We start from the raw sequence: 12,204 nt of genomic DNA, 5'->3' as shown, positions 1-12,204 counted from the left end.
AACATCTTGCATAAAGCATCATTTATTCTAATTTTATTTGTACAAGAATAATGTAAGTATAACATAAGCCATGTTCTCCAAAGTGGTTTTATCGACATTTAGGAACACCATCACCATTAAACATCTCTCTTTAGACCCATCCTCAACATGATGGCCTTTTTTTTAAAATTGCACTCTGTTTAGTTCTTTAGAAGCTTAAACGTATTCACACAACCCATCCCCCCCATCCCACCCTTGCAGCTAGCAGTGAATGAAGCTGTCTGTTTTCCTTTCGCAGTATTCTGGTTTAATACACATGCTTTTCTCAGTAATTGTGGCAAAACACTGCCCTCTGTCACAAATCTAAAAACTCTCACTGTGCAAATGTAGTTTTTCCATGTCAAAGTGAGTCTTACTCTTTTTCTAACTCTTTTTCCTTACTTACATCGTCTTTTTACTCCATCCTGTATTCCATGATTAGCCCTGCAATTTGCAGAAAAAGTATTGATAATGATGATAAATGCCATTACGCTTTTGCATGCTTATCCGCAACTGTCCCAGCTTAACCAACTCAAGGTCATTGGTAGTCATTCACAAGTCCACCGACTCTTGGTTTTCAGCAGATGAGACTGCAGTTTCAGCAATTCCGAGCTCTGTGAGGCTAAGGTATGGGCCGTTGGCCACATCCCATCCCTGTGTAGTACGGTTGAAGTTGGGTCTTGCAAGTAGTCCTATTGGTGTTCCAGCGTCTGTTGTCACCGACGGAAGCTCCAACTTTGGCGCCTTGAAAGTGAGAAGCTTGGACGCACTTTCAAATCCACCAAATGGAACAGCAAGCCTGGATCATGCCATACAAATGATAAAGGTGAATTCCCCCCCAACCCCGCCTACTCCAGTGAAGTGATAATTTGAATGTTTTGCTCGTTATATAAATACTGCTTGGCCTTGCCTTGGTATTTCGGGCACCAAAAAAGTCAGCTTTTGAAACCGAATTGTCTCCAGTGTACCAGGTTGCTGTTTCATCAATACAGTGTGCAAGTGATTGACATTAATTTAGAATGGGGGGTGGGGGAGGGGAGGGTCTCTCTCTCTAAAGTGAAAGCCATATCCGTAGGAAGGATGGAGTCAGCTGGTTTTGCATGCCTTCTTGAGGGCATTGTTGTTGTTTTTTTCACTGTGTTTATTTTAAATGTACGCTTGATCCAGCATCCTTCGGTTATTATTTTCTGAAGACGAGGTGACCCCCCCGCCCCTTTTCACAGTGATCCAAACCTTCTGTGCCTCCACTTAATATAAGGTATGCATTGAAGTTGAACCTCCATTATTTCATATAGCACTAGCAGGGTACTATTAAAATTAAAGCGAAGGATGAACTGTTTCCCACATCAGAGCATAGATGTATATTAGGGTAAAGGTAAATATTTGGAGACTTTTCTTTATTTCATAAAGATCTTTTTGGAGAATTTTGATGAGCAATTCATACATTTAACAGCCTTGCATATGCACAGTAATATGTAGAAAGTTGAAGTAAAATTTAACGTGAGTAACCAGAAATATTTATAAACTGCCGCACAGCTATATCATAGGAAACTGGTAGTTCAATACAACACAAACAACACAACATGCATTTTAAGGCCATTTTCCCTGCTAGAGCGGGGGTTAGCCTTGCGGTCCCCATGACAATCTTCTCCATCTTGCCCTATTTTCTGCATCTCTCCTTGTTAACCCCCTTGCCCGCATTTCTTCTTCCACCATCTTTAGCCAAGTCTTTCTCGGTCTTCCCCGTCCTCTACTTCCTTCTACATTCATTTCCATCACTCTTCTCAACCAGTCACTTTCATCCTTCCTCAACACATGACCAAACCATCTCAACCTGTTCCTCTTCACAGCCTCACTCACAGGCTCTATTCCCATCATCTTTCGCAATTCATCATTTGTCTTCCTCTCTCTCAACGATACTCCGCACATCCATCGAACCATTCGCATTTCCACCCTTTCCAGCCTTCGTTGCTGCTCTACATTCATTACCCATGTCTTGCTCCCATAAATCATAACACTTCTCACACATGCAGCATACACCTTTCCCTTCAGCTTCAACGACACTCCCCTCCTCATCAGCACGCCACTCAGTTCCCGAAACTTCTTTCATGCACATCTCACTCCAGCAACCGTTGCCGAGTCTGATCCACCTTCTCCATTCAGCATGTCTCCGAGGTAGCAAAATGTTTTCACACCTTCCAGCTTCACGCCGTCTCCAAGATCCAACTCAACATTTCCTCCATCTGCAGCTCCCTCTGTGCACACCTTACATTTGAATGTAGCTGCCACACTGGTTAATGACCCTCTCAGACCACTACATTTTTGATGAACCCACTCAGCGCACATTGTACATTGAATGGAGTTCACTCCGACACCCTTCCTGCACACAGCACAGTGCCACTTCCCAGTTCTTTCCACCTCACCACATGCTTTACCACTTGCCATCACCTTCGTCTTTCCGATATTCACCTTCAGACCTTTTGTCTCCGTACATTCCTTCCACTTGTTCATCTTTTCCTTCAGTCCATCCATACTTTCCGCAATCAACACCAGATCATCTGCATACAACAACTCCCACGGTAAACCCTCCTTTACGTTCTGAGCCAGCACATCCATCACAGCTACAAATAGTAGTGGACTTAGTACCGACCCCTGATGCACTCCCACCTTCACCTCAAACTCACCACTGTTCCCGTCCTTCGTCCTTACAGCTGTGCGCGCTCTTTTGTACATTGCCATCACTACTCTGATCAACCATTCCTCCACTCCTAACTTTCTCAATGCCCATGTCAATACTTTGCGTGGAACCCTATCGAATGGTTTCTCCAGATCAACAAACCCAAGAAACAACTTCTTCCTCTTCTCCATGTACTTCTCCTGCAACTGCCTCACAATAAAAAGTACGTCTGTCGTTCCTCTTCCTGGCATAAATCCAAACTGCATTTCGTCGATCTTCACTTTCTTCCTTATCCTCCTTTCCAACACCCTTTCCAATACCTTCATTCCATGCTCCAATAACTTTTTCGCTCGGTACGAGCCACACTCCAGAGGGTCACCTTTCCCCCTTGTATAGAGGGACGAGGGTACTCAGTTCCCAAACCACTGGAATGCGGCCTCCTTTCACCACCAGATTACAGATCTCTGTCATCTTCACACCCCAACTTCCTGCTGCCTTCAACATATCTCCCACAACTCCCGTCGGCCCTCCCGCTTTTCTACTCTTCATTGCTTTTATCGCTTCCTCAACTTCCTTCTCAGTTATCTTCTCTGCCGGTCCTAAAACTGGGTTACTCTCTATGTTTCCATCCCATTCATTCTCTGTATTCAACAGCATTTCCATATATCTTTTCCATCTTCCTTTAATTCCATCTGGGTCCACAACGATTTGTCCCACTTCATCCTTCAAGCAACTCACCCCTTAATGTTAATAATGTTAATAACTTAGTTCAGTGATAAATCTTAAACTGTGAACCTCCACCTCCCACTCTAATATCACTGCACTTGGTCATGTATTGTTCATGTACGTTTTAAAAAGGCATTTCTAAAATGTGATGTATCAAAAGATGGGTTGCACATTTGTGTACATCTATACGCAGTATTTAAACAATCCATTTTGTTACCATTGTTTGCAATCATTTTATTTAAAGCATTTTTAAAATGAAATTATTATTTCTTTCACCTCTGTGAAAGCCAATAAAAAGATAGCAATGGTGGGGGAGTTAAGATTGTTGCAGTAGGTGGATGGTTGGTGGTGGTGGTCTCGGTGTCCTTGGTCCAACAGCATGTAATATCCACAGTTGGTGCAGGTGAAGATCATATATTATAATATCCATAGTATATTGAAGATCCAAGTAGTTACTATATTGATAACCAATATTTTTTTCCCGTTGTAATATTTTATTTTAAAGCCTTCCAAAAACCAGAAACAAGATTGGAAAAAGTGTAAAACAAAGTGGGTAGATGCAGGCATCACATATATACATACATGCATACAATCTAAGGCTCATAGCGGAGCTGCCCCTCATACATCTCATGCACACATGGACATACAGACAAGACACAACCCAGGACCATAAGTTGAGACAAACACAGCCACTGAATTTGGGGGAAGTGGCGTCATTTCCAGGGATACTTTTGGTACCAGCGACGTTCCACAACAATGGTGACACTTTTTTCACTGCACTCAGCAGGGCATTTCCTCAGGAGGAACTTCACCTCATTGTTGTCATCCTATGAAGATTGTTCATGCTCTATTTACTATAAATGGACGGTGTGCGTGCATGCGTGCGCGCGCCTATGTGTGCACGTGCATGCGTCATGTTTTTTGTGAAGTTCTATTGGAGCTTTCTGATGTGGGGTGTGATACACCAACATGATCATCACTATCTCCTGAGTTGATTAGGCCTAATTAACTACAAATAATCCAGAAGAATTCCCAGGTTTCTAAACGCGCGTCATGTTAAGGTGAAAAGAGCAGCTACTACATCCTTCCACGGCATGGCATTCTCATTACAAAATAAACAAGAAAGAGCAATCAGAGATTGCAAACCCTCACCAGGATGTATTTTCAGTGGTTTTTAAGGATTTTGTGTTAAAACATATATGGTGGCCGAACCACGTGACCGATGACGTCATCATTATTTTTTTTCTCTCCACTAATTTATTCCGAGATTATGCTCAAGAAATTTCATCTTGATCGGATGAACTTTTGTACTTGTGGAATTATGACGTCATAATGGAGCTATGACATTAACATATTTTATTCCCCATGGAGAGTTCTTTACAATGAGCCATGTCTCAAATTTTTCTATGTAGCGCTTTCAGAGATGTAGAGGTGCAAATGTTTTCGGTTTTTTCAGGATGACGGCCGAACCACGTGACCGATGACGTCATCTTTTTTTTTCCTCCACCAATTTATGCCTACATGATGCTCAAGAAATTTCATCTTGATAGGATGAAGATTTGTACTTGTCGAATTATGACGTCATAATGGAGGCACCTATGACATAATCATTAACATATTTTATTCCCCATGCAGAGTTCTTTGCAATGAGCCATGTCTCAATTTTTTCTTAGCAGTGCTTTCGGAGATATAGAGGCGCAAAGGTTTTCGGTTTTTCCAAGATGGCGGCCGAACCACGTGACCTATGACGTCGTAATTATCATAAATAAATTGTGCAGGTGGAGTTGCACCTATGGTGAAAATTTCCTGGCAATCGGACCAACGGTTGCAGAGAACATCATATTTATTCTGTGCGGACAAACAAACAGACAAATGGACTCCAATGCAATACCCTCTCTGGGGAGTGTAACTAGAAGGGCATTCGGTGGAGTGCATGCCTCTGCCCGGCTGAACAGTTACCGTTTGTAACCCACTGATAGGCCGGATTTGGATTCGGACTTGAACCAAAATCTAATCGGCTTGTTCTTGTCACCTACGAAGGTGACAAGTTTTGTCATAATCTGTCCATAACTTTTTGAAATATCATGCTATACTGTATATAGATAGTTTTTGGCCTTATCACTCAGTGGTGAAAAATCACTTTTAAAATTCTCTGATCCAGATCCAGATTCGAATCTTCAACAAAATTGAATCATTTATTCCTTGTCGCACACCCAACCTGTCCACCAAGTTTCATCCGAATCCGTCCACAACTTTGAGATATCCTGCTATATATCTTTTTTGGTCCGATCAATGGAGAAGAATCATGTAAAAAAAATTATAGCATCCAGATTCTCACCAAAATCACAAGTTTTTGAGATATCCTGTTCAAAAAACATACAAACAGGGGTGAAAAAAATAACAAAAACAATAACATCAAGTCAAATCATATATTAATTAATCTTCTTACTATAATTCACCAAATGTCCGTCTGTCCGTTCAAAGGTACCGTTCAAAAACGGTTGAACCGATCGCAACGATATTTTGGGTGGGTATTCCTGGGACCCCTGGGAGTAAAATAGGCTATATTGTTTTTCCAAGTTTTCCAAGTTTTCCAATTTTCCAGTTTATCAAAACGCGATGGAATAATATTTACCGATATGAACAGTGATGCGGCTTTTATTGAAATTCTACAAATACTGTTTAGATTTTGATGACAATTATGAACCTGCCACGAATGCGGAAGTGGACAGATGACGGCAATGCGTGGGTTTGATAATATCCAAAGACAACCGTCATTCAATCGTTATGTTAAATCGTTAAACGTTAATCGTGTTAATCGTTTTGTTAAAGTATCAATTGATGATTGGAATTGAGTGAATACAATTATGATTTTGAATTTGTAATTGTATTCACCCAACCGTACGAAACTTCACATCAGGATTTAAATATTTGTTTATGTCACGAATGTTGTTAAAAGTTTTTTAAAAATGTTATTTCATTTGTGATTGAAGTTATGCTGTTTGGAATGAAAAAAGAGATATCGAGTTCAAGTGAATGAGGAAATACCATGACGGTTTCTACTTTCTAAACGTGAATTCGCGGATCGCCATATGCAGATTCGCCATTGACTGGGTATGGAACAAACGTTTTTCATGGAAGTCCTTCACGAACTTGCTGTCCATGTCTGACGTGCGACTGAAGGTGCTACAGTAATGTGGAATTTATTGGTTTCAAGCTTTGGCATTCGCCGTTTCTGCATTGTCTGTTTGTTTATGGCCTCCCACCCGTGCGTAGCGCGGGTGCCTCACTAGTACTAATAATAACAACAATAATTATAGTCGTATCATTTGGCAATAATAATAACAACGAACGTATTATTCTTCGGAGGATGAGAAATTAAATGAAGGTAATGGAGTATTTTGACCATGGAATGAAAGGTCATTTATTGTATTTAGTAATCCTGGATTAAGCCAAAGAAACGATGCTGTTGAACAGAGCTGTCGTTCAAATGATTGCTTGTTGATTTTGTAGAGAACAGGCCGAGATAATATCGATAGCACTGTTATTGAGGCTTCTGTGTACGAAATTCCACTCATTGGAAGCAAATGTCAATTATTGGTGCGTTATTGCTTTGGTGAGATATTTTGAACTGGTGTGATCCTTTTTACTGTACTTAAACGCGAACGGTACTCTTCGGCGTCGACCGATATGCCTCCACCCACATTGTTACATCATTATACACACTGTTACGTGTGTGGGGGGTAGGTGAAAGAATACCGTAGGAAAGGTAGCACTGCATAATTATAGTGTGGACCGTAGATGCGTAGGAGAAATCTCGATGTACTGTAAGTAGGGAAACTGTAGATTAAGGTTGTTTATGTGTTCTTCACACAGAGGGTGAAGACGTGCTAATTAGTGTAGGGATTAATTTTAGTTTTCCCCAGTGCGTGATAACCCCAGATTTTAGTTTTCCCCAGTTTTCCCCAGTTTTGGTGACTGCTGGGCTCATGGTCGGAGCTGGGGCCGTGTTGTGCTTGCCAGGCTAAGGAATCGAAAGGAGGCCGTCTTAACTCCTTGCATCACGCCTGGGCGTTTGACGCATGGCGCCGCCGCAATTTTGGGGAGCTTCAACACGCGGGCCTTTCGTCGGCCGTCGTCACCTTACACTGCTGACCTCACCAAAATAACTAATTGGATGAGCTAAGTGCCGGCACTAAAAAAAGGACCTTTTATTTTATTTTATCTTTCCCCTGTGTGTCTGTCTTTGAGTCAGTCTGTGTGAGGTACCTCTATAGAAATTAGTTTTTACCTCAGGTTTATTTCAACATTTTCACCCCTTGCTTTATTTTCATTAAACTCATTATTGTTGTATTTTCATTGTCTTGTTTGCATGGTGTTGGGTTCGGGAATAAACCCGTGTCTTTTCGACAAGATAAACGTCTTGCATCCTTTCATCCCACGCATGTAAAGCAACCCGCCATATTCGGCTGCTTCCCTCGGGAGTAAAAACTGCTTCGGCCATTCGCCCAAGGCTGGTCTTAACTAGCTACGGACAGGGCAATACTTTATAAAGTCTGATTTAAATCCCTTCGGCTGTTCTCATGTATCACATTTACCTGCCATGACCTCTGACCTTTGACCTTAAATGCCAAAATCTAATCAATTCATCTTTTTATAATAATATATACTTATAGCAACTTTGGTGAAAATCGCATCACTGGTTCATAAGTTAGCTCGGTAACAGAATTTTTACCTAACTGGACCTCTGATCTTTAACCTCTTGACCCCATAATCTAATAAGTTCGTCTTTGCATCATTATACATACTTGTAGCAAGTTTGACTTGGATCCCTTCAGCCGTTCTCAAGTTATCACGGTAATGAAAACCTATTACGGTTGCATGGACGGATGGACGGACGTACCGATAGCCAGACGGACAACCCGAAAACATAATGCCTCCGGCGACTTCATTGGTGGAGGCATAAAGATGGATTGACAGCTCACTTTATGTTGCGGCAGGGATTTGGAGACTGGTGAACATCAAATTACGATTGTAAAAATACACATGGACTCCACCGCTGTCATAGCATCTACAGTCACGTGAAAAAGTAAGTACACCCCATGTAAAGTTTGGACTTTTTCAACATATTTCTATATACAGCTATTTGATCTTCATTTCAACAATATTGATAGATAAAGGTGATATAATATAACAAATATAATGAAACAATTACATTTTGTAGTCCATTGTATAATTGAAATAAACATAAATGCAAATTTCGCATGTGGAAAAAGTAAGTACTTGATGACATTCTGGGGTTCCGAGAGACTTCTTTCAGCATCTTGCGGTCTGCTCTCGGGCTGAACTTGCTGGGGCAGCCTGGCCTGAACAAGTTGGCAGTTGTTTGGAATCTTCTCCACTTATAGGTGAATTTCCGGACAGTCGAATGATTGATTTCAAATTGTTTGGAGATCTTTTTGAATCCCTTCCCAGACTCGTAGACATCTATAACCTTCTTTCTGAAGGCCTCAGAGAGCTCTTTTGATCTAGGCACGGTGACGCCGCACACTTCAACAACAAAGAGCAAACCAAACTAAATGTCTGAGGTTTAAATAAGACAGGTTCCTCCAAGATCCTCTCTAACGATGTTCTAATCATTTGCACCTGAGCTGGTGCACCTGATTCTAATTTTAGGTATTTGAAGTAGTGATAAATGTAGGGGTGTACTTACTTTTTCCACATGCGAAATTTGCATTTATGTTTATTTAAATTATACATTGGACTACAAAATGTAAATGTTTCATGATATTTGTTATATTATATCACCTTTATCTATCAATATTGTTGAAATGAAGATCAAATAGCTGTATGTTGAAACATGTTGGAAAAGTCAAAACTTTACATGGGGTGTACTTACTTTTTCACGTGACTGTATTTGTCGACATATCCCAATGCAATGGCCATGTTATTACTAGGAAGGAATTTGCTCTGGAAGGGGATTCAAACCAGCATGCCGTGTCCAAATTGAAAAGAAGTTGTCAGAAAAAAAAAAAAAGTGTATGTATATGTATCCTGTAAATAAACGTGACTGCTTGCTTCCTACTTATATGTGTAAATAATAAATCCAATTACTCTTCTGTCCGTCTTCTCGTCTTATTCCTTTTCCTCTTTGCATTCGGTCGTTTTAGAGTTTTCCAGATTGGGCAGCTGCGGTGCGATACGGCCAAAGTTTGGGTGGAATCGGGTTCTAGTCGGGGAATAACTGTTCGGTCGCGGTCATACCAACCGCTCGGTCAAAATAACATCTTAACCGCGTCCGCAACAATTGGTGTCGAGGAGTGGGATACGAGGCCCGAAGCGCGCTTAACGCGCTCAAAATTACAAAGTGCTGGAAATTTGTGTTGTTGTAAAGGAAAACCCGAATTTTGAAATCGCGCCATGGCTGGTCAAGGCGATCGGATGCCGGTGGGTGAGCTAGAGGAGGGGTTAGGAGTAACCCAGGATCAAATGGCGGGGAGCAATGAGGAGGCGGTTGAGGGAGTATCAGACGCACAAAATGGCGCTCTCGCGCACGTGGTATCAGACGCACAAAGTGGCAGCTCGCACGAGCGCGGGGTAGCCGCGCCCGCTGCGCAAATAGCGGGAATTGATGTGCGGGACCTCATGGCGCAGATTAATGCAGCCATACTAATGGCAAATATGGGGCTAGAAGCAAAAATGGATGCTCAGGGTGAGCGAATGGGACAAATGGGGAACCGGATGGATGCTCAGAGTGAGCAAATGAGGGCTCAGAGTGAGTAATGGGGGGGCGAAATGGGGGGGGGGGCAAAATGGGAGAAATGGTGGGCAAAATATGAGAAATGGGGGGCAAAATGGGAGAAATGGGGGGCAAAATGGGAGAAATGGGGGAACGGCTAGAAGCTAAATTTGAGGGGTTAGACAACGGGATAAAAGAGGTAAAGAATGGGTTAACGGGGGTGGAAAATAGAATGGCTGCCCAGGAGAATCAGTTAGAGGGGGTGAAAAATGGGTTAATGGGGTTAGAAAATAGGATGGAAGACAAATTGCGGGAAATAGGGGAGCAATCCGCCTGGGAAATCGAACAGATGGGGAACCAGATTGAGGAGGTGAAAATCGGGTTAGAAAGTAAACTGGATGCTCAGAGGGATGAATTGGGACAGATGAGGGTGGCATCTACAAAAGAGAGGGAGGAGATGAAAGAGGAGATACGACGAGGTGTAAGTGAGGAGGTCTCGGGGGTACGCGAGGAGGTAAAGCGAGGTGAAAAGCGTATAGAGAAAGAGGTGAGGAATAATACGGCTAGGTTACAGGGGGGAATAGAAGATCTGATGGAGGAGGTGGAACAGCTGACGGAGGGACAAAAAGAACTAGTGGAGCAGGTACAAAAGAACACTGCGGTACTAGGAGGGTTAAAGGCGACACAAAAAGAAATTAAAAATGACTTAATAGCGACACAGAGGCAATGTCAGATGGTACGTGAGGGACTGACAATGAGGTTGGACGAGGTGACAGAGGTAATGGAGACGAAGGACTGGCAGGTGAGGATGCACATAGAGACGGTCACGGTAGCCTTAGAGGACGAACTTGAGGAGACGCACCGGGAAATAAAAGAGGTGAAGCAAAAATTAGAGGAAGTGGAAGAAGAGGTGAGTGAAATTAAGAAGAGACGGACAGAAACTAAGAGAGAAATAATGGAGGAGGTAATGGAATTGGTACAAGGTCGGTGCTCAACTCATGATGTTCCGCTCACTAACCAAATAAAGAGTTTGCAGGTGGCAAAAGAGGTGCGGAGACGAGGTGCCAAGGTGAGTGGCGAAATATTCGGCAATGTATATGATGTGAGGAAAGCTTCAGTCGGCTTGGGGGTTGCTATGGATCCGGGTGTTCGTGAGAGGCCGTTGGTGAAGTGTGTGACAGGTCAGGTGTGCGAAAAAAGAGGTGTGCGAGAATGTCCGACCATGGGGTGTGTGAGGAAAAAGTGCGTGCCGACCAGTGAGTGTGCTGTCGAGAGTGAGTCGGTCGTAGCGCGTGTGCGAGGGGGTACATGGAAGCGCGGTGTGGTAAGTGTTACGGAGGAAGTAACGAAAGAGTGTGCGCAAGAGGATGCGCGAGAAAGGTGTGTAACGGACAGGTGCATGGGGAAAGAGTGCGCTGTCAAGAGTAAGGGGGAATGCACGCCTGTGGTGAGTGTTACAGAGGGTGTAACGGGAGAGTGTGCGCAAGAGCGTGCGCGAGAAAGGTGTGTAACGGACAGGTGCATGAGGAAAGAGTGCGCTGTCGAGAGTAAGGGTGAGTGCGTGACCGAGAGGAGGTGAAAGTAGTGAGAGTGACACGGAGCGTGAGTTGGTTGTGACAGGTGAGCGAGGATGTACACCTGGAATGGAAGGATGCACACCTGGAATGGTAGAGCGTGTGTGGGAATGCACACTTGAGTTGGTCGTGAGGCACGTGGTTGGGTGTGCGAGTGAGAGCACACCTGTGATTGTCACAGAGGAGGTGACCGAGGAGGGGGCGCGAAGAGGTGTGTTGGTGAGGTGTGCGAGCGACGAATGTGTGCCAAGGTGTTCGGTGGTCAGGTGTGTGACCAAGTCTGTGAGCGGAATGAGTGTACCGAGGTGTGTAAGGAAAGGTACGAGGAGCATGGGAACAGCTGGAGGTATGAGCAAGAAAGGGGTAGCGTATGCGTGTAAGCATGCAGGTGAGGCATCGATGGTAACCGGGTTAGCGGTTTTTTTTTTTTTTGTTTGTTTTTTTTTTTTTTTGTATACAAGGTCGAGGCT

General features: G+C 43.1%; 1 protein-coding gene across 1 annotated transcript in view; it reads right to left on the bottom strand.

Annotated features, from left to right (window-relative positions):
• Positions 1 to 12,204, bottom strand: part of LOC137424629 (myozenin-2) — a 69,027-nt gene continuing 56,823 nt past the window's right edge. The window contains exon 6 of the mRNA XM_068112286.2: positions 1 to 817. Within this exon, the coding sequence (XP_067968387.1) occupies positions 571 to 817 (247 nt within the window). The 3' untranslated portion in view covers positions 1 to 570. The remainder of the gene's footprint in view (positions 818 to 12,204) is intronic.

Source organism: Myxine glutinosa, unplaced genomic scaffold, assembly GCF_964187855.1.
Source record: "Myxine glutinosa unplaced genomic scaffold, kmMyxGlut1.1 SCAFFOLD_827, whole genome shotgun sequence".
Taxonomy (NCBI): domain Eukaryota; kingdom Metazoa; phylum Chordata; class Myxini; order Myxiniformes; family Myxinidae; genus Myxine; species Myxine glutinosa.
Note: the sequence above shows the minus strand (reverse complement) of the source record. Positions and strands in the feature narration are given on the sequence as shown.